The sequence below is a fragment of the Asterias amurensis genome, chromosome 7 (genome assembly GCF_032118995.1).
Source record: "Asterias amurensis chromosome 7, ASM3211899v1".
Taxonomy (NCBI): Eukaryota; Metazoa; Echinodermata; class Asteroidea; order Forcipulatida; family Asteriidae; genus Asterias; species Asterias amurensis.
In genome coordinates, this window is record NC_092654.1 from 201,778 (window position 1) to 227,625 (window position 25,848).

General features: G+C 37.6%; 1 protein-coding gene across 7 annotated transcripts in view; it reads left to right on the forward strand.

The window, feature by feature from the left end:
- The window catches only part of LOC139940055 (1-phosphatidylinositol 4,5-bisphosphate phosphodiesterase delta-4-like), a 194,005-nt gene extending 168,493 nt beyond the window's left edge, over positions 1 to 25,512 (forward strand). For 5 of the 7 annotated variants that reach the window (XM_071936282.1, XM_071936279.1, XM_071936283.1 and 2 more), the window contains exons 3-23: positions 2,006 to 2,158; positions 2,444 to 2,678; positions 3,132 to 3,261; positions 3,611 to 3,738; positions 7,450 to 7,516; positions 8,219 to 8,312; positions 8,946 to 9,063; positions 9,613 to 9,698; positions 11,571 to 11,691; positions 12,120 to 12,205; positions 12,358 to 12,440; positions 14,414 to 14,545; positions 15,536 to 15,553; positions 16,700 to 16,738; positions 18,374 to 18,464; positions 19,049 to 19,228; positions 19,753 to 19,860; positions 20,513 to 20,574; positions 20,693 to 20,813; positions 21,403 to 21,549; positions 22,059 to 25,512. In XM_071936282.1, the coding sequence (XP_071792383.1) occupies positions 2,006 to 2,158; positions 2,444 to 2,678; positions 3,132 to 3,261; positions 3,611 to 3,738; positions 7,450 to 7,516; positions 8,219 to 8,312; positions 8,946 to 9,063; positions 9,613 to 9,698; positions 11,571 to 11,691; positions 12,120 to 12,205; positions 12,358 to 12,440; positions 14,414 to 14,545; positions 15,536 to 15,553; positions 16,700 to 16,738; positions 18,374 to 18,464; positions 19,049 to 19,228; positions 19,753 to 19,860; positions 20,513 to 20,574; positions 20,693 to 20,813; positions 21,403 to 21,549; positions 22,059 to 22,147 (2,288 nt within the window). In that variant the 3' untranslated portion in view covers positions 22,148 to 25,512. The remainder of the gene's footprint in view (positions 1 to 2,005; positions 2,159 to 2,443; positions 2,679 to 3,131; positions 3,262 to 3,610; positions 3,739 to 7,449; positions 7,517 to 8,218; positions 8,313 to 8,945; positions 9,064 to 9,612; positions 9,699 to 11,570; positions 11,692 to 12,119; positions 12,206 to 12,357; positions 12,441 to 14,413; positions 14,546 to 15,535; positions 15,554 to 16,699; positions 16,739 to 18,373; positions 18,465 to 19,048; positions 19,229 to 19,752; positions 19,861 to 20,512; positions 20,575 to 20,692; positions 20,814 to 21,402; positions 21,550 to 22,058) is intronic. The other 2 variants (XM_071936284.1, XM_071936285.1) reach the window with 2 other exon arrangements.
- Positions 25,513 to 25,848: the final 336 nt, after the last annotated feature.

A 25,848-nucleotide genomic window follows, 5' to 3' on the forward strand; every position in this document is an offset into this window, starting at 1 on the left:
TGTCTGTTGTCATCAGTTAATTCTTGTCTGGATAATTTTTTTTTTTATCCACAGTGTTTTAGATTAACTGCCTTACATTTAGTACGTTGATCTGGCAATGTTAAATGATACACTTAAATTTAATTTGTACTTGCAGGCAAGATAAAAACTCATTGCATTTTGTTTTAAAAAACTTGTTTGATTTTTGTTGTTTGCCGCACCCAGCAATACAATTTCTATTTAAAGGCCTAGATTGTTTACTGAACATTGAAAGTGACGAGGAAATATATTGTAAGTATACTGTAAGGTTGAGATATCTGCATGCCTTTCTCTCCAAGTTCTATCCAAGTTCTTCTCTCCAAGTTCTTCAAGGTTGTGGTTTTTGCAGAACAGTCTTACAAAATATCTTCAATTACACTGTATTAATTTAGTGTCTGAAGGTACAGTTTGTTTGTCAATTTCTCTCTTACCAGTGGTTTTCCTGATTAGTACGCTGTCTCGAAAATTATCTTTGACTACGAGTGCATTGCTTAAAATACGAAAAGCATGTGGTGATGGCTTTTGCTCTTAAACTTTGATATTTAAAGGAGGTAGCTGTCTGGCTGTTCGCAAAGTATAGAACCTCCTTGACCTTTTATAGTCTTTTCATATGCTTCGAGGTCAAACGGAAGGTTTCTTTTTAATTTGACAATTATGTTTGTCTTGAATCTGTAGACAATGGATGGTTTATTCCTTTAATTGGTAACCTCCCCCCCTTTCTTAAGTCTTGCCCGGCCCCCTCACTCTATGATGTCTACAGACTTTATTTCCTCCATCCCTATGGGTTTGGATCGTTTCTATGGTTACGGCTTACTCTCTGGGGAAAGATGTCTCACTTAAGACCATGAAGAAATTAAAGAGAAAAGAAGTCTGTGGAGCTTGAGAAGTAAATCTGGAACTAAGACAGGAAGCTGAGTAAGATAGTCAGGGGAAGTGAGAGGCAGGAAGTCAAATCCACTGAGGGTTGTCATGGTTATGAATGCTTTGATTGTTACTAGTGGTAACATGTTTAAGGGTCGGTACATTTAGTGTCAAATGAGCAAGGAATTTCTTGTTGGGACGGTTTCCTTGAGAAATGGAATTTCCCTTGAAGTGAGAATTTCTGATGCTAGTGATTTGCAGTGTTTGCAAGGCCCAAGGCCTGATTAGGACAAATGTTCTTAGGAGTTCGAATTTGGTTACACCTTCTTCACAGTGTTTGTTTCCAGAATGTTTAAACATGTTTGAAATGCCAACATGTTTGATTACATAAATGATTAGTGCTGGACTCTTAACTGTTTACTGTACTATTATGTCTTAGTTGAGGAAGGGGTGTCCTTGAAATAGTCTGAACATAATTTAAGAGATAAATGGGCTTGGGTGTCCAACATGACACACCTTGAATCTCACTGGTTAATTAATAACCAATTATTTATTGGCATTATTTGGAGACTGCATGGTTGCAGTTCTGATAATGTTAAATAGGATCCGGGATTTGATGCCCTTAGAGAAATCAGTAAAATCGATATGAAATAGCCTGACCAGTCTACTACAGTCTATATTTCATGTACAGTAAAATGTTTGTACTTGTTTGTTTTCAAAATGCCAAATATCCTACCTGATAAATACAATGAGAAATGTTCATCTTTTCAACTTGATATTCTTGAGTTTGAAGTTGAATTTGTTGACTTGACTCTGCCAGGCAACGTATAATAACAGTGAGTCATTTTAGTTTTGTTTTCGGGTTCCCCGTTTTGTTGTTGTCTGATATCTCTCGATTCCTCTGCTCTGATATGAAATTTCCACAATGGTTATTTTGATGGAAAGACTCCATATTCAAACTGATAAGGTACTAGTTTTATTGGTTGCCTGCAATAGTATGGACTTGAACTGTCAATCTTTGGTTTTGTTTTCCATGTGATGTCCGTTGTTTCTTTTATTTATTTTTCTTCTTACTCAATTTAGTGTTTTTTTAATCATTGATTGGTTTTATTGCTCCTATCATCAGGGAACCAAGTAATGCAACACTTACAAGCAGGAACCAAGTTCCTTAAGATACGAGAGAACAGTTGCAAGACGTATAATCGGACGTTCGTCTTGAGCGATGATGGGCTGGTTCTGGAGTATCACCCATCAAAGAAGACAGCTTCTAGATATAAGAGTATGTATGGATTAGTATGGATGTAGCTACAAAGTTTAGATAACTTTCTCTCATTCAATAGCAACCATGAAGGATACTTAGTACTCATTCAACCCTCCGACTGACAATTCAATATCACCCACTTGCTTTTCAAGATGATATCATTATAGTTTGTTTGACTGATCTACTAGTACTAGTAGAACTGTACCACTGTTTAAAATATGTTAATGGGAGGTAAGGAAATAAAATAACCCAGATTTGGCACTATGTTAATTGTTATTGGTTTTATTTTCACTAATCTAATAGTACCTGTGACAGACATCCATGAGATACGCACAGGCCATGAGACGGACACCTTCAAGAACAGCAAAGTGAAAAACAAGTATAAGAAAGAGAATTGTTTCTCACTGATCGTGGGAGCAGAGAACCACACCATCAATTTAGTTGCTGGGAATCGAGATGAAGCAAGATTGTGGGTTCAAGGGCTCGGATGGGCACAGAAGAAAGCACAGAATGTTGACGTCAAAGCCAAACAGGCCTCGTATCCTTTGAATTTGATAATGTCCTTAGTCGTGATGATTTTAACTTGTAAAAGACATCTTCAAATACTTCATGGAGGCAATTGCCTGGTCATTGCCTTACCTTACTGCCTTTCAGTAATAGGCCAATTCAATTTATAATTCCCTCATAGAGGTAGGTACTCAGGGAAAATGGCCAAACCCTTACACGAACAGTTTATCACCCCCGTTAATTCACAAAGACAAACGGAGGTATTTGCCTTCAATAACCTCATGCCCTGGTCATTGCCTTGGTGCCCTTCAAAAATGTTGCAATATCATTTTTAATTTTTTTCAACAGGAAAAACTGCCCTGTCCTTTATAAGAGTTACGTATCAGAGCTGTTGTATGGCTGAAACTTTGGTTCTGGTTAAAATTTTCTTGATGTTTTTTCTTCCAACCCAACTTAAGAGTTGTTCCTTAACTCAATTCCTAAGTTGGATCAAGGAGGCATTTGAGAAGGCGGACCGTAACCAGGATGGGTCGGTAGACTTTGAGGAGTGCATGAAACTACTCAAGAAGATGAATATTAAGATGGATAAGAGCCACGCTAAGGTGTTATTTGAGGTACAGAGTCTTCTCAATGGATACATGAATGGAATCCAAAATAGAAAACTACAAATGTATCTGCACTCTAAATAAATACATTTTGGTTTTGCCATGATTAGTCACAATGACAACAGATGTGAAATATGACTAACAATTTGAACACAATAAACCATTAAAAAAACATTCACACAGCTGTATATTTGAACTGCCTTTAGGTATTTTGTATAGAAAGTGTTGCATTTGACCTTTTGGTTGACTCAAATTATAAGCATCAGTAGCAGTTTCCACTAAACATCTGTCAATTTTAGCTCACGAGTTTCAACGATTGCGAGAACAAAAATAATTGTATTTATTTGTTTGTTTTTAGAAAGCAGATGTCCAGACCCACACCGATGCCAAAGGAAAAACTGTCACCGAAGCCTTAGATGCTGATGAGTTTGTCAATTTCTACCGATTGGTCACAAGGAGGCCGGAGCTTGTCAAAGTCTTCCAAGAGTAAGAATCGTTCCTTATTTGGTTCTTGAAGAAAAGGGAATTAGCTTATGCAAGCTGGTTACTTCTACTTAGAAAAATTTTAATTTGTTTTGGCACTTTGCAGAGGGCACCACAGCAAATGCACAGAGCACCATAAAGTTCGCAAAGGGCACCACAGCAAAAGCACAGGGCACCACGGCAGTTGCTGTGGGTTATTTCAATGCCTAGTTTTTCTGGTTAACCACTCTGTATTTAAGGCTAGATGTGAACACATTTTGGACATTGAGGTCTATAATTAGACATGTCAGCGTAGCTAAACATAGAGATGTCATGGTTGGTGTATGGGTTGTTATGTGGGCAGAGGGTAGTGGGTGGCTGTTTCTACTATAATTGAATTAAGTTGTGTTTTACACCCACATTAAACATGTGTTGAATCTTGATAACATCATTAGGGATTCCTCAAAATAAAATAATGTCAGTTACTCTCAAGCTGAAAGGACAAGTGGTTTGGATGACTGAGTAAGCCTGATATTCACAGCACTTGTGAAGAGCAAAACAGGTTATTTGTTACCAAAAATAACAACAGTTTCCCTTGACAAAAATATGTAACCAATTCCCTGCTTGTATTTTCTCCTGTTTGCCAAAATTGTACTTAATTCCATGAAGCTATCCCTCAGTCCAATTTTTATTAAGTTGTTTACACTCAGGGTTGCTTGTCAAACTTTCTGCTAAGCAAAAGATGATGAGGAACCAGCTCACACACTGTGTAGTACGTAACATTTTGGCTGGTATCTGTTCCATGCTAAGCTTGTTTGGTTCGTGCTGAGCAAAGTTTGTCATAAAAACACTAAATAAACAGGATCTTTGAAGGTTATGTCTTTGTAACAAATAAAGGAATTCATTTTAGTTATTGATATTAAAGATGTAATGATGAACGGCAATTAAATTGTTATTGTTGACTTAATGGCCCTTACAGAGAGTATGAAATGCATCAAAATACTTCATAAAATTGTACAAAGGAAAATACCTAAAAAGAACACGTGGGAAAATGAAACTAAGCACCGTGGTGAAGCTTGGAAGGTCAAGGATGAAAACAAGTAATAACTCTAGATGATTGAGCAAACCAATATTGTTAAAGTCACCTGGAAATGGTATTTTTTCAAAATAAAGCTTTTGTCTCTAATATATGTGTTTTGATGAGTTGAATGTGAATAAACAGTTAACTAAGGTTTTAAAAAATCAGTTCTTATGTTATTAACAAATTTAAGAGTAGACCCCGACCCGAGAGGGCGCTGTTCGTGACGTCAATCGAGGCAGACTTTGCCTGTAATGCGTAGAGTAAACAAAATTGCAAAGTACATGTACGGACCAAGTCGTGAGTTTGTACGTTGCAGAAAAACACTTTTTGAAATGTACCAACTCATGACTTGGACATACATGTACTATGCACGTGTGTTTACTATACGCATTGCAGGCAAAGTCTGCCTTGAATTACATCACAAAAGGGGTAGGCGGAGTCAGCCCCCCAAACAACTTTGTATATTTTTTAAACATATAAATCGTGACAAACAATTACTAAAAAAACTGTTTTATTGTTCGTAAGCATATACTCTTACGTTTGAAAGAAAAAAAATTCTATTTCCAGGTGACTTAAGCTGAGAACACCCACACCCACTTTGCGTAGAACCTGTGGACATTTCCATTCAATACACCCATTTATATGGGCTTGGTTTGGGTAAAATGGGCTTGTTATGTCTATATGGAATACGCCCGGTGGTGACTCACATACATGTACGGATGTCCTGTCTTTGTGCACGTACTGTGTAGCCGATGGGTGAATACCCTGAGTGGCCAGAGCAGCCAACTTCCTAGTAGCCACATTCATACTGTATTAGGGTCTTCTTGTCATCAGACAGTGGTCCCAAAAAAGGACTCCCAACCTCTTGTTTAATACCGCTGCTAATATTAAATTAATTTAGCTATTAAGAGCATTCATCTACTTTGATAGGAGAGCGTAGATACTTTTAATAAGGGTTTTTACTATAATTTTTTTCAATTCAATTCAATTCAACAACACTTATTTCCATTTCACATTTATTGATTCAAATCTAAACATGACATTTCATTCCAATTGACATTTATATAGCACCGGTGTCATCCAATGCTGATGCTTATGGCACATGAACGATATTACCCCTCTTCACTGGTCCCCTTTATGCTTATTTATAGAACCTTTTATTCATATAATGTTTGTGGACTTTTTGTCAAGATATGGAATGAAATCAAATTTTTCCATGTGTTAGTGAAGCCTCTGAACAGCAAATACATAATGTGTCAAAGAGAGGGGGGGGGGGCGGCTCGTGAGCTGTCACACTATGATAAACTGCCTACACTTGTACAAATGCTGTCTTCAAAGTTTGGAGAAAAACAAGATTAAGGATTATTCCCCACTGGGAAACAACCATCACTGAGAATTCATTATGAGAAGTTAATGGTGCACGACGCAAACAGTTTAGCTAGCTGGTTTGACTGTTTGCTTGAGATGATTACATGTGTTGCTTGGTTAGTCATGCTTGAAGCTCTACGTAGGATCTGCTTTTCATATTGTTAAATATGGAAATAGGCAAGGGCAAGTGAAAACATTCTGTCTGAATTATAAAACAAGGAGTGGTGTTGGGCTGAACTTGGGAATAAACATTGTTGTTTACAAAGGCAGATGTTATCGTAAAATGCCACATAGTTGACATGAACTGTTGTTATCATACTATAGTTGATATGAGGATAAAGGTTTCAGGCCTAGATTTTCTTCTTTGAGAGGGCAAGCTCTTGTGTAACTCCAAGCCTGTGTATAATGCTTAATTAGAACTGTCAATTAGCAGTAAGCAGTAAGAGTAGATCTAGAAGCAAAACAGTTAAACCAGTCAATTTTAAGCACAAAAGGTTGTTGAACAGTTTCTACCTATTTTCATTATACTGAAGAATGTCATGGCTTATGTGATAAAACTCATTCTTTATTTGGGTGTTGTCCACATTGTAATGGTAATGCAGGGTTTTGGGTGTTGTCCACATTGTAATGGTAATGCAGGGTTTTGGGTGTTGTCCACATTGTAATGGTAATGCAGGGTTTTGGGTGTTGTCCACATTGTAATGGTAATGCAGGGTTTTGGGTGTTGTCCACATTGTAATGGTAATGCAGGGTTTTGGGTGTTGTCCACATTGTAATGGTAATGCAGGGTTTTGGGTGTTGTCCACATTGTAATGGTAATGCAGGGTTTTGGGTGTTGTCCACATTGTAATGGTAATGCAGGGTTTTGGGTGTTGTCCACATTGTAATGGTAATGCAGGGTTTTGGGTGTTGTCCACATTGTAATGGTAATGCAGGGTTTTGGGTGTTGTCCACATTGTAATGGTAATGCAGGGTTTTGGGTGTTGTCCACATTGTAATGGTAATGCAGGGTTTTGGGTGTTGTCCACATTGTAATGGTAATGCAGGGTTTTGGGTGTTGGGGCAACAAAAGAACATGGGGATAAAGAACATTATTGCAGGTTTTACCTTGCATTGGTTTGTGCTCATGAGGCCTGCGGTAAAAACCAAATCCACTGGTGTGTAACTTAGGTGGGATTTGAACCCACAACCCACTATTTTAGAGCAGACTCCTTACCACTAGACAAGAGTTGAGTTTTCTTATGATAACCAATACATTATTCTGTATCTTTAATTTCTCTTAACAGATATTCAGGGGAAGATGATTACTGGACCGTTGCGGAATTTGTGCAATTTATGCATGAAGAAATGAAGGTATTTGGCTTTCAGCGAAGCTTTGGTCTTTTAGGGACTATAAACATTTTATATAAATAGACACTGTTGAAAGTCAGTCATGCACAACCATACCACATGTACTTTTATAATTCTTTTTGTATTATGTGAGGGTAAAACAAACTTATCAAGTTTATGATTTTCAAGAATAGGAATTGAAAACAACCAAATTACATGTAATTAATGGGGGAAAACTCCTATAAAACTTTTGAAAGAAAACTTTCAGGTTAATCATGCAGAGTTGAGTTATTGAATAATTTCCCAGAAATAAGTACACCTGCAACAAAATCTTGTTTTATAGGTTTGTTTGTGTGTTCATAAATTGTGTATTTTATTTCAATAAAAAGATTGTTTGATTAGAAAAGTATAATCAAGGAAAGTATTAAAACTCCATCAAAGATTCCGTGATAAAGTCTTTGATTTTGTTAGATCATTACTTTTAATTGTTGCTTTTTCTCTTTTGTGCTTGATAGAAATCAAATTTGTTGTGGTCATTTCCGCGATGCCATTAAAGCCCTCAATGCCATTAAAGCCCTCGATGCCATTAAAGACCTCAATGCCATTAAAGCCCTCGATGCCATTAAAGCCCTCAATGCCATTAAAGCCCTCGATGCCATTAAAGCCCTTGATCCGTGTGTAGTCCTCTGAAAGTTAACAGTAGATTGAATTTGTTATGTATGGTAGCGGTTACAGGTGAAACCTCAGTGGTGTAAAGAGATCATTGACAAGTATGAACCGACCCAGGAATGCAGACAACGTAATATTCTTAGCTTCGATGGTACGTACCAATCCACAAATTATTTTTTTTGCATGTTTTATTGCTGCATGAACACTTTTTGTATTAATATAGTAATAATGTAAAGTGTATATGTTGGATAAGAGTGATGAGGCAGTCATTAAACCATGATTTTAGGGATTGTTTATAGTCATTGAATTTGTGCAATCTGATATCCACATTTGGCATAATGCATATTAATTGCAAAAAGATCATTGATCTGCTACTACAAAGTCTCTTTCTGACAAACAAGATTGAATTTTTCCTCTGTTTTCTTTTCATTGAAATCATCACAACCAAACCGAGGCTGGAAGCTCAAAATAGTCTGGTCCCCTTTGGATAGGGAGAGTCAGTATTCATGACTGCTATTGCACATAAGGAACATGTCAAAGATGGCGTCATGGTTAAGAAGGAAGTGCCTCGTTGTGTTTGTTGGATGTCACCAAAGACCTTTTCGCAAATACCGAAGCACTTACTGTTGAATGAGGTGCATGCTAGTCTAGCTAGGAATCAAACTAGAGGGCTAGCTAGACAAGCATGCACCTCATTCAACACCTACAGCTTGCGTACCACGCATTTGCGATAAGGTCTATGGTACACTGTTTTTGTATTCATCCATCTCTCTATGCACCACAGGTTTCCAGATGTTCATGAAGGGACCCAATGGCATGCTGTTTAATCCACATCATGGCACTGTATATCAAGATATGAAACAGCCTTTTGCACACTACTTTATCAACTCTTCACACAACACGTGAGCAATTATTTCTCGTCCATTCCTATTATATACTTCACCTGGAATTTTGTCCCATAAGTAGAGGAATTTCAACCCTGTTCTCCTTTATTGTACATGTACTCTGGTGTGTCGTGGCCGAGCAGATAAGAGTACAGGACTCAAGCTCTGGTGTTTTTGAACAGCAGAGTGTGGGTTTGAATCCCAATTGTGACACTTGTGTCCTTAAGCAAGACACCTGTTTTTAATCGTTTCTCTTCAATCAGAAATAAATTAGCACATTTGAGGGTAGAGATTGTCAGTGTGAATGATTAGCACCCATTTTACCGCTTGTACTGCATACTCCTTTATGTGGTAGTTTTAGACAGTCTTAAAGCTCAATAATGACAAAGGGTAACTTATAGCTTTGAGGTGCCTACTTGGCCCGAAAAAGGCTCTTAATAAATGAAATTGACACAAGTTAAACAACATGAGCAGATACCTTTAGATATTGTCCACTGACTGCTTGGTCATGACACTCTATGATGTAAATGAATCTTGCATCTTATGTTTTGTTTTTATATTTGATAGTTATTTGATGAAAGATCAGTTGAGAGGACCCAGTAGTACCGAGGCCTATGTTCGTGCTTTACAAAGAGGCTGTAGATGTGTTGAATGTGAGTACAACATCTTCAGCTAACAATTTATTTGTTTGTCTATGTTCTGTAGGTATAGATAGTACAAGTTGAATGTTTGTTATTGTTGGGATACGTTCAAGGGCGTGGTTTCCCTCATATGAACAGGCGTAACATTCTTTCAACTTTAAGTCGGATTTCCTACTTTTTTTCAACTGTTACTTATCATGCACGATAAACCCTTTAAAGGAAACTAAGGTTCCCTTTCACATACATGAAGGTCTAACAATATCTATTGCTCATTTTATCTTGAATCTTTTCAACTGCTTCCTGGATTGTGTTATTTAAGACAAATTACATAACTCAGATAACACAATTGACAATATTGAGACTAAGTGTGCTACTTCCCAGACATACTCAGACCACATTATGCTTAACGCACAACAGACGCAGTTCTCAGGCTTAGACCTCTATAATGAGCACAGTCTAGAGGGACAACCACCCTGGATGGATGGCTTGTATACATCAACTAATATAAACTCATTTACTGGAGCATTCATCTTTAAAAATAACCATTTATTTTTTACACCAATTTTTCATATATAATCTTGAACTCATCAGACTATATAATTGCCATATAATCGCATCTGTACACCTGGAAATTGCTCAGTTTGCAAAAAAACATTGTCCCGTGTGACATGGTCCTTAATGTTCAAACTGTTCAAGGAAATTTGATTCTGTTTCTGCCATGACTGGTTGATATAAACATTGAGCATTGGGGTTTGGGGCAGGGAGGTATTGGGAATAGTGTACTTGCACTTGACTTACACAGTTGGGACTTACAGTCGGGTGTCGTTAATTGAGATCTTGAACATCAAACATGGTTTGCATTAAAAGCTACACCTCACCTTTCCTGTGACTCATCATTCAGACCAAGCCTGGTTATATGAACATTCAATACATACATATAGGGTCCTTCAAAGGCAGGAAGCAAATCATTTACAAATCTGTGTTTATTAAGAAGTGTTAAGCCAACAAAAAACACATACATCGGGTAAACATCAAGTTAAAATTAAGGTTTTTTAAGTCGCTCTAAAAGAAAAGTAGGAAACCTTTTCTTAGAATTTTGTTTAAAGCATTATGACTTCAGACACACTGACTTAAAAGTTTCCATTACTTCCCTTTTAACATTAGTTGAGTTAAGTGGATTCTTGCCATCATGTTCTGACCCTTCATTGACCCTATGGCAACTAAATAAAGAAATGACTAAAAAACAACCACATGTTGGTTTTATTGTCTTTCAGCTAAGCTGATAATTAATGTTACTTTGTATAAAATGTAATCACTAGCATTTCCGTGGAATGGTCATACGTTCGTTGCTCACTCAGCGTGAAAATGATTTATGATGAAAGAACTGTGATGAGAGATGTACATGTTGGGCTGCACTTAAATCAGTTGTTACTTGGGCTTAGAGAAGCATTTTTCAGTTGGTTGAAGATTATGTAAGCATGCTTCAGTGAGTTGAAGATAATGATGTTGGAAGCCCATCCAGTGTCTGGCTCCGTAATGGACTTGCAATATTGGGTAACTTCCAATTGATTGTTTTTAATTTAATTGTTCCCCAGGTTGTTGTTGTGGTTTCTTTTTATAAAGGGCACAAGAATGAACTATTTGTAATTTTTGTTTCATTTTTCTCTACCGATTCTTGGTTTTGATATTCCATTCTGAAGTATAAGAAGATCGTGAGGCTTTAAAGTGTGTGGCTACAAGTTTTAAAATGTGATAATTCACATTTCAGAATTTTTCCTTGGTTGCATCTGAAGAAACTGAAAAATCTCTGAATTTCAAAAATGCATTGGATTCCCATTTGTCATCTTTTGTTTGACAGTATTTTGTTGATTTTCCTTCCTTTAGTGGATTGTTGGGACGGCAGTGACAAGGAGCCTGTAGTTTACCACGGTCACACCCTTACTTCTAAAATCAAGTTTAGAGACGCTATTGAAGCTATTGAGAAATATGCCTTCAAGACATCAGAGTAAGTGGAGGATTAGATTATTGACTTCCATCTTGAGATATTAAACATGAGGGGAGGGACCAGTTGGAGATTGAGACCGGGGAAGGGTGTCTTTTTTAAAGCATGGTATAGTTATGTTACTTGATGATACAAGACAGTTTATGATTTTGAAAACGTAGCCTACTTTTATTATTATTGGTGATTTGTGTTGACTGAAACCACTCTTTCAACCTACAAGTTAAATAGAACAAGCTTACACAACATTAAAAGGGTTTAGAATATGAATCATAAAAAGCATAATGGGTCATATATTTTAAGACATCACGCTAGATAAATTCACATACATTGAGACTACTGCGAAGAGCAAATAGAAACTATACACAACGTGTGATGCAGATCTGTGATAATCGATATTTAATATCAATATTTGTTGTTCTTACTACATGCAGATATCCATTGATCTTGTCTATTGAGAATCACTGCAGCATCCCACAGCAGAAAGTTATGGCTAAACAACTTAAGAGTGTCTTCGGAGGTATCCTTTAAAACGACGAAAGCTGAGCTCAAAGCAGAGAACCATTTTGAATGACTTCATTTGCTAAACAATAAATTACTCCATGCTTTACCTCCAGGATCTTTCTTTATGAGATCGTTCCTGTTATGATTCCTTGACTAATCCATGCTCAGATAAACTCTACTTACAAGACATCACGGAAGACCAAACCGCTCTACCGTCCCCGGATGAATTAAAGGGCAAAGTAATCATTAAGGTAAACCCTCTTCCCATCCCCCTCCCCATTTATACCCACCCCCTTTATTTCAGTTGAGAATCATTGTGGGTTCGAATCCCGGTCCCGGTAGACCAAACCGCTCTACCATCCCCGGATGAATTAAAGGGCAAAGTAATCATTAAGGTAAACCCTCTTCCCATCCCCCTCCCCATTTATACCCACCCCCTTTATTTCAGTTCAGAATCATTGTTGGTTCGAATCCCGGTCCCGGTAGACCAAACCGCTCTACCGTCCCCGGATGAATTAAAGGGCAAAGTAATCATTAAGGTAAACCCTCTTCCCATCCCCCTCCCCATTTATTCCCACCCCCTTTATTTCAGTTCAGAATCAGTGTGGGTTGGAATCCCGGTCCCGGTAGACCAAACCGCTCTACTGTCCCTGGATGAATTAAAGGGCAAAGTAATCATTAAGGTAAACCCTCTTCCCATCCCCCTCCCCATTTATTCCCACCCCCTTTATTTCAGTTCAGAATCATTGTTGGTTCGAATCCCGGTCCCGGTAGACCAAACTGCTCTACCATCCCCGGATGAATTAAAGGGCAAAGTAATCATTAAGGTAAACCCTCTTCCCATCCCCCTCCCCATTTATACCCACCCCCTTTATTTCAGTTGAGAATCAGTGTGGGTTGGAATCCCGGTCCCGGTAGACCAAACCGCTCTACCATCCCCGGATGAATTAAAGGGCAAAGTAATCATTAAGGTAAACCCTCTTCCCATCCCCCTCCCCATTTATACCCACCCCCTTTATTTCAGTTGAGAATCAGTGTGGGTTGGAATCCCGGTCCCGGTAGACCAAACCGCTCTACCATCCCCGGATGAATTAAAGGGCAAAGTAATCATTAAGGTAAACCCTCTTCCCATCCCCCTCCCCATTTATACCCACCCCCTTTATTTCAGTTGAGAATCAGTGTGGGTTGGAATCCCGGTCCCGGTAGACCAAACCGCTCTACCATCCCCGGATGAATTAAAGGGCAAAGTAATCATTAAGGTAAACCCTCTTCCCATCCCCCTCCCCATTTATACCCACCCCCTTTATTTCAGTTGAGAATCAGTGTGGGTTGGAATCCCGGTCCCGGTAGACCAAACCGCTCTACCATCCCCGGATGAATTAAAGGGCAAAGTAATCATTAAGGTAAACCCTCTTCCCATCCCCCTCCCCATTTATACCCACCCCCTTTATTTCAGTTGAGAATCAGTGTGGGTTGGAATCCCGGTCCCGGTAGACCAAACCGCTCTACCATCCCCGGATGAATTAAAGGGCAAAGTAATCATTAAGGTAAACCCTCTTCCCATCCCCCTCCCCATTTATACCCACCCCCTTTATTTCAGTTGAGAATCAGTGTGGGTTGGAATCCCGGTCCCGGTAGACCAAACCGCTCTACCATCCCCGGATGAATTAAAGGGCAAAGTAATCATTAAGGTAAACCCTCTTCCCATCCCCCTCCCCATTCATACCCACCCCCTTTATGTCAGTTGAGAATCAGTGTGGGTTGGAATCCCGGTCCCGGTAGACCAAACCGCTCTACCATCCCCGGATGAATTAAAGGGCAAAGTAATCATTAAGGTAAACCCTCTTCCCATCCCCCTCCCCATTCATACCCACCCCCTTTATTTCAGTTGAGAATCAGTGTGGGTTGAAATCCCGGTCATGACGCTTGTGTCCTTGAGCAAGATGCTTTACTCTCATTGCTACGCTTCACTCAGGGGTATAAATGTGTACCTGCAAGGGTAGAGGTTGATATTGTGAATGAAAAGCTTTCGGAGCGCCACGGCAGCTCGGGCTGTATACTCCCCCATAGGGAGCTGAGAAAGATTAAGGGATGTTGTTGGCCCAATGACCAGGGCACTAATGTAAAGCACATTGATATGGTTATTGTTAAGTGCGGTATATAAGAACTAGTTATTGGTATTGTTATTATTCATTGTTACTATCGGTATTCTGTTCCTGCCCAGAACAAGAAACTTCCTCCACCAGTGGATGCTGCAGCAGCAGATGATGGTGATGTCAGTGATGAAGATGAAGCGGCTGAATTGGAGTCTAGTGATGCTGATATCCAAGCAGAGATTGCTAGAAAAGAGAAGAAGGTTAGTTGTCTCTCAAGCCACTCATCTTATCATAAGGATAAATCTCTTCCTTATGGATCTAACAATAAAATGGGTTTCTGTTTGATAATAAACAGTTAAATTATTTTGTCAAATCTTAAAATGTAGAGTAATGAAAAGCTTGAATCTCTGTCATGCTCTTTTCATTCGGCAAACTTTACATTCTGCAGACATTTTTTTATGATTAAGAGCATTTTTACAGCAATCCCCCCCCCCTCCTTAAAATGGAAGGAGTGCGTCTGACCCATATTTCTACACTGTAATAGTATTGAATGGTTCAAATGTAAATCCAACTATGTACACAAATCATTATTTGTCTTGCACTGAAAAGCTCCTGAAATGGAAGCATTTTTCTTTGGAAAGTCTAGGTTTGACTCTTGTCACATCATTGTATAATGTAATTGACACCCATTTCCCTTGCAAACCGCACTCATATCATTCAAACTCTTACACTCTTGATGTAGTCTTGTCTCTAGGTGACCTCTGACCTCCAATATCCTCTTCTCCTGAATGTATATCACTCCATAACAAACTGGACTTGAATACGATTGCAATACCTCACCCTGTAATGTTTGGGTCACAGCCTTAAGTCCTTCTCAATCCTTCATATTGCCAATGAAGATATAGAAGGATTCAGGATGGTAGGCAATAGGGGGTACTTGAATGTGTTTGTTTGAGGCCATACCCTTTCCTCATTTCTCGTGCCCCCCCCCCCCACTCCCTCCAGAGAAATTATAATTATAACAATAATATCAATAGCAAAACTGATCTGTATAGAACTGATTTAGACGATAGGCTGACGAGATGTTTTGCCGTTTTTCAGGGGCCCTAATGAGACAACTTATTCTGACCATGGTGTGGGGAGCTATTCACATAGCTCATCATTGGGATTCATGTTTGGATGTTTTTGAATGCACTTTTCATAACACTGTCATGATTCTCCTGCACTCTTTCCCACTTTTCCTTTCACAGGTCTCCAAAAAAGGACAGGTTGGTTTTATTATTCATTTTCATTTCTCTCAATTATTATTTGGAATGATGGCTATGGTCGCACTTTATACATTGTATCCTAGCACAATATCATGGCTTTACTTTCCATGGAGTTATGTGCTTACTGTCACCATTTTCGGCTTACGGGCAGCTTATAGTCATAAATAAAGTGACTTAAAATGGACTCAGTCTGAGTTATTTTTAAAGACCCTTTCATTTGCAGTGTAAAGACGATGACATTTCTTGATACTTGTCAATTTCTTACGAGCTGGTACCAGAGAATGGCTGATTTTAAAACTCATGGTTCAAGCTTGTGGCTGTCAAGGATCAAGCTTGTGGATGTGGCTCACGCTATGCTAGCCAGGGACCAATGTCATTTAAGCTCATCAACTTGTTAAGCACAGAAACATCCTGCTTAACATGACCAGGATGCAAGCAAAATGAAATACTAACAATTGAAGTAATTTCTTTGGCTTTAATGGCATTATTTAATTTGTGTTATATTTTAACATCATTTTTTCAACTTATTTATTATTGTAATTTTTGTTAATAGAACTTGATATTTTGGTACTTGGCATTTAGTTGTCAGCAAAAGAAAAAGGATTGGAGATGGGCATAGTACTGGAAAAAAAGCTAAATCATGCATGATAAATATTCAAAGAACATATTAAACGCATGAATACCCATGACATTCATTAACCATTATGCTGGTTTTTTTTATGGCTCTAAACATTCAAATGTTTGTCACTATACTTGATTATTGCTGGATTAGTTCCTTTAAAGACATGGTAAAGCTTTTGTGACTACACAGGGAATACAAATTAAGGTTTGAATCCTAAAAGCATTTATGGTAAGCAATTTATAGTACTAGTGGTCATGAGAAAAGAAATGTCATCTAAGATTCTTGGAAAACGTTTGTTTGAATTGTCCTTCTAAAAAATAAGCACTAATATCAAATTCAAGATTATTCACCAACGTGGCTTAGTCTTTTTTAGCCAAACAATTACCAAAAATTGTGCGGAAATCAGTTAAGGTAGATTTTCCTTTCAACTCTGAGGGTTGGAATTCATGAACCTGTTGATCAACCATTGCTTCATTCATCTCATTTATCCTGCCTTTTTTGCCGTCACTCAAACACTTTCTAAGATTTCCAGACTGAATGGTTTTTCCATCTCCGGGATTGAGGTAACAGTTTGTATATCTTGCCCCGCCTATCTCCAATGATCTTACCCTGATGTGTGCAAGTCTTCTTTAAGTCCCCAGCCGCTGGCGTAGATCTTAGGTCTTCAAAAATCTTCATGTCTAATATAGAAACCTATCTATTTGTAAACTGTTGAAGTAACTGTAATACTGAGTGTAGTTGTGTATGCCATGCTTGTGTAGTGAAGTACAAGGCTGTGCATGCATTAGTAGTTAATTTATCTACATGTACCACAAAGTTTGATTGATGTTTCCGGTGTTGTTTTGATTTTGGATTCAAGAGTGCCTAGATGTGTTAATCGCTAGTAATACCACTACTATTCTTTCTCATCATGCAGTTACTACATCTATTAAATACAGTCATAAACTGAGGGCACTGTTTTAGCTCATGTTGAGCAGCTCCCAGAATAGTTGTCTTCTTTTGTTGATTGTACTTCTTCATTTCAAACTAATTTGAGTGCTAGATTGCATTGAATGCAGTGTTATAGAGTAACTACATAAATTCCTGTTTCTGTCCTTGATGCCTTTATGACCTTTACTCGCTTTTAAATCAATACCATTCTTGTTTTAGGAATCTCTGCTGCTTCTTGTGTTGTACAATGCGTATGTTACCTGCATGTACAGTACCTACATGTACTTACTAAATATAATTTTAGAGCTTTGTGCTTGAATCTTGCCCATCTATTGCATGTTTTCATTTGTGTGTTAACCATAACTGCTTTATATCATAGCAATATGCAGTTCTTACATGTATGTAGTGCTTTATTTGTACACCTCAGTGCATCCCATGCGCCCATCCCCAAGCTATGCAGGGCTATGTTCAAAGTATTAAATCCATTTATATACATATAGCACCATGTAACAGTTTACAAGGTGTTGCTATGGTGCATTCTACAGCCAATCATGCCAGAAAAAAAAACAGAAAACAGTAATCAGTTTCCAAAGCTGTATGTAGAGAGATATATATCTTGACTCCTGTAGCCCTGCATGGACCTTCCAATGAACCCATCAAGAGCTTCTCATGTTCCCATTGTGAATGAATTGATGCACCATGCTCATCAGATCATCAATGCTAACAAGAACTCTGAATCCATCAAAATTAAACAAAAGGTTTTGGGTGGATTTTGGTTGGTCATCTGAAGGGTCAAATTTTGCATCTTTACACCCACCCAATTCTGGCATTGAAGATATAGAGGACACTTGTCTTGTTTTCATTCCTTTTCTATTATCGTATTCCGTACCAGCCACCTCGCAATAATAAAAGACAAAAACCATTGGACACTAGCAAGCTCTGTCTTTATATCCATTAACTGTTCTCACTTGACAAAGTGTTATCATACATAGACCTTATCGCAAATACTCAGTATGTGTGCGCTACCCGTGGAATGAGCTGCCTGTAGTCTGAGATTGACCAGCATGCACCTCATTCGACAGTTAGCGCTTGAACAATGGGTATTTGCGAAAAGGTCTATTTCGGTTTGACATAACGAGTGCATGCCCTCTATTAATGATATTGTGTCTACACGTATTGCTTGAAGCAAACAGCAGTAGAACGTTCTTGCACCGAGCCTGAAACACTGCCTAAAACCATTTCTTCTAATCCTTCTCTATTTAACACAGGCTAAATTGAAGCTTGCCAGAGAGATCTCTGATCTTGTCAATGTTTGTAAGAGCGTTCACTTCAAGAGTTTCCAACACTCCAAGGAACATCGTGAGTAACTTTCTACCTAGAGGTCAAGTTCATGAAACTGAATATGATATCTCTTTATATACTGTGTACTCAGAGGGGGTTAGTCTTCCTAAACTTCACGAGATTTATGAAACCATTTGTCTCTTTATATACTGTGTACTCAGAGGGGGTTAGTCTTCCTAAACTTCACCAGATTTATGAAACCATTTGTCTCTTTATATACTGTGTACTCAGAGGGGGTTAGTCTTCCTAAACTTCATGAGATTTATGAAACCATTTGTTTTTTGGTGCTCCGTTTGATCTGTCTTCCTCATAATGGCTTGACAGACAAATATACATGTGCTTTCTGCTCTACCGGCCAGGCTTCGGACTGATGATACCCAAGCCTACATCCGTATGGACTGTTAAAGGGGTAACCCTGTTTCAGACCTAGGAGTAGGTGGCAACGGCCTCTGGAATAAAATAATTGTAGCCCGCACCTTGAAGTGGCCTTCAGGCCTTGTGTGTCTGGTGACTTGCATAAATTTTTTTTTTTTTTTTTAAATAGACAACAGCGATACTGTCTTATATAACTCCCATCCAATCACTGTTTGTCCTTGGTTTAGATAAGTGCAATGAGATGGTGTCACTCGGAGAGAGCAAGGCTTTTGACCTGGCTAAAGGTAGTGGTCAAGAAATGGCCGAACACAACACTCGCTTCTTGACCAGGATCTACCCTGCTGGCCGCAGGACAAACTCCTCTAATTACAACCCTATGAAGATGTGGACTGTAGGCTCACAGATCGGTAAGACACAATCATTTCATCCAAATCAAACAGCTATAGAATTTTGACCAATTTGGAAATGTGTTCAGATAAAACTTTTTATGCAAAATGAATAATTTGTTTAGTTTTGTTTTATGCATCAAAAATTGGCTCAAAAATTGCTTAAGGACAAAAAGTAGCTTAGCACGACAAAAATATGCTTGCTAGAATGAGGTTACCAGCCCAAAATACAATGTCATACGTACCATCTGTTACTCTGTATCTGGCAAAATTTGCTTAGCAGAAACTTATCAGGTGAGGTTTGTGGTTGCACTATTAGTAAATCTTCTTTGAGAAGTGTTGGTTTGGAGAAGAACCACTGGTGGTCAACTCCACCGGTTCTTGTCAGAACCAACACTACTCACAAGATATTTAGACATGGTGCTATTGTAAACCTCACCTGATTATACCCACACCATGCAAAGTTTCAAATCCTACTAAGCAGAATGTCGTTAGTTGCATCCCAGATTCTCATGCATGTATCTTCTCTCATTCTCTTTGACTAGTTGCCCTGAACTTCCAAACACCATGTGAGGAGCTTAGTCTGAATCTAGGAAAGTTCCAACAGAATGGCAATTGTGGATTCATTCTTAAACCAGTCTTCCTTCGCAAAGGTAAGTAATTCCAGCTTGATGTCCAAATACATCAGTGTGATATTATCCTCTTTGATGCCAAGTATTTTATGCTAAGCAATTATAGGGAAATCCCCTAAGCTCATAATGGTATCAGACAGCCCAAGATATATTATTCAACCGAATGTTGAAAGACTGTGACATTATATACTTGATTGTCTACAATCCCAGCCAAAATGCTTTGACCACCCATTTGCAACATTACAATTAACATTCCTTGTCCACTTCCCTAATGACAATAAACATTCTCTCCCCCTTCCCCCTCTCCCCACCCCCACCCACCCCCCCCCCCCACTCAATGTTGATGGGTTTGAGAAGGCTGTGCAATACGAGCCAACATTGAAAGAGGGCACGAGAGCTGTCGCGGGGGGGGGGGGGGGGGGTGGGCATCGAGATATGGCCAGGATCGTAGCTTGTCACAGCCAACACTCCCTAGACTACCCCCTCTCCGACGATCCTTAGTCATAATATTTCACTCTGATTCTAACAACACTCCCTAGACTACCCCCTCTCCGACGATCCTTAGTCATAATATTTCACTCTGATTCTAACAACACTCCCTAGACTACCCCCTTTCCGACGGTCCTTAATAGTCATAATATTTCATTCTATGTTCATTCTTTGTGTTTTACAGCCAACATGCAGTTCAACCCTGACAGCCCGGGGGACCAGTACACTCAGAAACTTACACTTAGGGTGAGTCAAGTGGAACAAAGTTCCTTCACAACTTTGAACTTTGTACTTTAAAGTGTTAAAGTGTTTAATTTGTATGATAACATTTAGCATGGAGTTCTTACTTGTTGATTTCTTACAGATTATTAGTGCTCAACAGCTTCCCAAGCCATCTCGAGAGGTCATTGACCCCTATGTTGAGGTCACTGTTCTGGATGTAAATGCAGAATATGAAGATAAGACAGAAGTGATTGAGAATAACGGTAAGTCAGTAATCAACATTTACTCTCAGCCATGTTAAAAAAACACTCTCAGTAAGGGGCTACAACTGTACATGAACAATTATTAAATGTGAAAAGTAACTTAGGGGAGCTGATGGTAGGAATTGATATTCCTCTTAAAACTATCTAGGCTGTAGGATGGAGGGAAACATGCATCAGGCAAAGAGTTTTGAAGAAGATGCAGTACGTGGAAGCTATTGGAATGGCTCCTTGTTCTAACTGATTTTTAATGTGACTTATGTAGGATTTTTGGGCATGCATCTGCAGTTGTGATTGGTCATTGAATCCCAGTTGTGACACTTGTGTCCTTAACCAAGACACTTAACTGTGTGTTGTGTAACACACGTAAAATAACAATGTGCACTCATCGAAAAGAGAAGGGTTTTGCCCTGGTGTTCCAGGTTTGATTGTAAACCATTACATGGTTCTTTAAAGGAATACGTCTCGTACTTCAAACCGTCGCTCCACATACCTTGCAGGACAAAATGGCAAGCGCTTTGATACACACCTTTCCATGTGATAAAGCTGTATAAAAATCTAGTATTATTATTACTATTATTATCTTCTCCAGGTTTCAACCCAGAATGGAATCACATCATGGAGTTCGAGATCAAATCTCCTGAGCTTGCCATGCTGCGATTTGTTGTCAACGATCGAGACAGATTGAAGGATGATTTCATTGCTCATTATGTCATCCCTATTGCCAGCATGCAACTCGGTAAGGAAGCATTCTTAGAATAAATATCAAGGAGTTTGTATCTCACTTAGCCTAAAAACATTTGTGTAATGAATCTTTTGCAATCTTATCATTGTAAAAAGTCTGAGACTCCTTCAATTCAAACCCTCATATCTGTACAAACTCTAATGGGCGAATCCATCAAATTCCAAGTTCTCCGGTTTCTTGTCTTTGTTCAAAGTCAATAAAAAGATTACCTCAACCGTCTCAAATTAAAAAGATTTTGAAACCAGTCTTGAGACTAGGATAACATTTCATAGCCATTCTTACTGTAATTTAGGTTTATTAGGAACCATTTCCAATAATGGTTCTTATGCTTTTTAAATCTTCTGAATGTTTAAGTTTTCAATTTACATGTATAGTAAATGTTATTTTATGTCTAAAACCCATACCTCGATTCACTACGATACAAAGCCTAACTCTATACCCATACCTCGATTCACCGCGATGCAAAGCCTAACTCTTGAATATCTGTATTCATTTACTAACAGGATACCATCATGTGCCACTGTTTAACATGGAAGGAGATGATTTGGAACCAGCTACGCTGTTTGTTCACACTCTGATGTCTGCTCCATAGATATCTATCAATCAGTTCGAGGACTACAGGTCAGTGTATCAATGTCTAGTTCCAATCTTCAATTGAAGGATCTCAAATAATTAGAGCAGCGTTCACTGTTTGAATCGTCAAGAACAAACCAACAGTGTTTTTTCTTCAAGCCCAAACACTCCTTACAAAACAACAAAGATTTCACATCGTTGTACGGCACTAATAACCGGAAAGATTGAACACATCAAACAGCATTCCTGTAAAGGATGAAATGCTTGTTTGATTGTTTCAAAACACATCTACAAGAGCCACTCCACATAGCTTGAGGTGGAATGTTGTTTCAAAACACATCTACAAGAGCCACTCCACATAGCTTGAGGTGGAATGTAGCAGCTCAACTTACACCAGTGTCTCACTTAGGTTTGCGGCAACACCATGTAATTATGAGAAGCTCTAATTAAAGGTCGTAAAATAGTAACACTGACAGTGTACCCAAGACTGGAGCCAGGATTTACTTGAGCCGATTACAAGTATGAAGCAAATGTTGTTAACAGAACTGGGATTTGATTAATTGCTTCATAGATGTAGAGTGGATCACCTTCTGTGTCTCTCTGTGGTTTGCCGTTAGTGTTTGTGTGGAGTTTGATCCAGATAAGAAGCTTCATCATTCCATTAATGAGGGGACATTCAAGATGACTTGTGGGTCACAAAAAGGAACATATTAGGAATAAATAATTCCACATCAAGTGCTTCTTCAACAAATATTTTTATTATAAAGATATATAGGGACTTGTGTTTGTGCCAGTGGGTTTTATTTGTAGGCTATTTTGTCTGATGTAACATTTTTAAAGAAATTAAGCCCTTGTATATTTTGAAAGGTTTAATGGAATTTGTAATGTGGATTTTATAATGTGGATTTGGAACTTTTTAATCAGCTTCAGTCGTGTCTTTGTTTTAAATGAGTGATTTTAGGGACTGGGTCTGAAAGAGGGGTCGTAAAACCAGTGGGGGGGGGGCTGGTGCTTCTGCGCATTTATACTGGAACAACCTACACATGCCCATGTTAAATTAATCCTTCATACTTGCTCCTGAAAATTAAGCATGAAAAAGCTATTGATATATTTGCCTTGCAGCACTGGCATAACTCATTTAATACACCAGTTTCAAATTACTTTAAAAAAACAAAATTATTAGTGATATTTTTAAGAATTCATTTCACTCCTAGGTAAAGAGAATAAGGTCGTATACTAATATAAAGCATTTTTACCAATCATGAATTGTGCAATTTTTGATACAGTTTTTAACAACTACATTTTTTAACCTAACAAAAAATCAACTCAGCAAATTTATGAATTAAACATCTTCGTCTTTTTTTATTATTATATTTTATTACTTAAAAGTAGGTGGAATAGCAATATTTAGAAATTCTTTTTGTAACTAAATATAATAATGACAATTTGTAGTGATCAGAAACAAGACTCTCTTCTTGAGTTGTAACCTTGGCCTTAAATTCAAATGATAAAAATTGTCATTTGTGACTTTTGCAGACACTAGGTGGCAGCAGACACGCTGGGTTAATAATCCATCATGCTCAATTTGATCTATCTAAACAATGATACATTAATAACCTATCGTGCCCAAATACCACTCAATCAATACACACAGCTACCTCTGATAAAGTCACACTTCAAGCGATCAAATCATTTATTTTTGTATCAACATTTTTTGCTGAGATATATTAGAGAGAGAAGTTGAAATTTGTGTTGAAGATTGAGTAACACAAATTACAGAGCATATTATTCCTATTTTAAAATGTAAGTATATTGTAAAGGGTGGTTTAATTTACAGGAATTTTTTTTGCATTTTTGTTTTATTGGTGTGTATTAAGTGGTCATGGTTAAGAAATGTATAGGTTTTTATAAAGACTTATATTTACAAGGTTATCATGTTGAAAAATTTGTATCTGAATATGCTGTAAACATCGTTAAGGCATGTTATGCTGCCACTTTGCATGCCATGGGAGTTTGGGATGTCAAAGAAATGTTTCATATGGAAAACAGGAAAAACATTTGTGTGCTGGGCTGTTTGTTTGTTCACGATTTTACAATTTAAAGAATTGATGATTAATCAACCGTTATTATAAAAGTAACAAAACAATAGCAATAAAACTACAAACAATAGCCAACAGTGATCAAATACAGAGGTGTTAATTTAATGAAGTATCTTGAAAGAATTTTACTAAAATTTGTGGTAAAATTTTTGATTCATTTTAATTTATAAAGATATTATTATATACATCCAAAAGGAAAATGGAATTTTAGCAAAAGAACAAAGCCCATCATGTATGAAATTTGGAAGTGGAAAAATTACGCTAGATTTTTTTGTCAACTTTGATCGTTCAAAAGTTGATCAATCAGTGACTTTCAAAATATTGAAAGTATTAGTTGCAAATAAGGAGTGAATATTCACCGAAAATTCACTTGGTTTCCATCATCCACAGTGTGTGGCTGTGGGGTTTTTGGAGTTTGAGTTGTGTTACTGTGCAGTGTACATTTTAGCCAATATCATATCTCTACATAACATTGGTTTTCTAAAATGACAGACAATGGACAGATTGTGGTCGCTTTTTGTATCAGCGTCCTGATCTAGCTACATTGTTCTTGATATTATTATTATGTATTCAAAACAAGTATTTAACAATGGGGAGGATAATTTCACTTCCTTGTTTATATCATTCCCAAAATACAATATCACAAAAGCAGGGAACCAGGACCAATTACGTGCGATTATGAACTTGGCGAGCAGATAAATTGATTCTGCGCTATAGAAATGCGGTTGTTATTATTATTATTATTATTATTATTTTCAGCAGTATTTGCAGCTAAGCAGTATTTTCAGCTAAGCATTATTTTCAGCATGCATTATTTTCAGCAAGCATTATTTTCAGCTAATCAGCATTCTCCCAACTCCAATCAGAGCAAACTGATGGAAATGGTGAGCTGTTTCCCGATTCTTCTCATGAGGAACACAATTCATACAAAGATTGTTACCAAACAAATGCAGAATCAATGTTTCAAAATCCAATGAAGGAATTTGATGGGAGACAAAGATTTTAAACAAAACAAATATATACTTTTTTTTAGATTCGTTGTCTTGCTATTTTGATGAAATAAATGTATCTGCAGAGAAAAGAACATTTGAGCTTTGATCAAATCTAGTAACAATCCAACTTCCAAATGGATGATAAAGGCTTTCTTATTAAGGCTATTAAAAGTACACTGTTATAAACATGTAATAAACTGCATGAGCTAATAAAAAAAATAATGTAATATTAGAATAAAGGACCATACTTAAACCTACTTAATAAAGACAGAAAAATTGTTTAAAATACTTGACTTTATTTGTTTGAGATCTGTTCAATGGGTTATTTATTTGATCCATAAATATGTCTGTTTGATATTTCCAAAAAATCTATAACAATCGATTCTACATCACTAAAATACATAAACCATAAACAAGTATGCCCTGTTAATGTTTAGATTGATGCATTATTTAAATTCCCTGTCTCTGAAAATGAAAAAAAGAACTGGAAAAAAACTTATAATATTCAAATGAAAATACTTTGTAAGAAAATATAATGAATGCGTTCTTCTATTGACATAGTTATTCTTAAGGGAAGTACTTTACTATTTTAATGTTGTTTTTCTTTTTGAAGGTCCCACTTTGTTCAA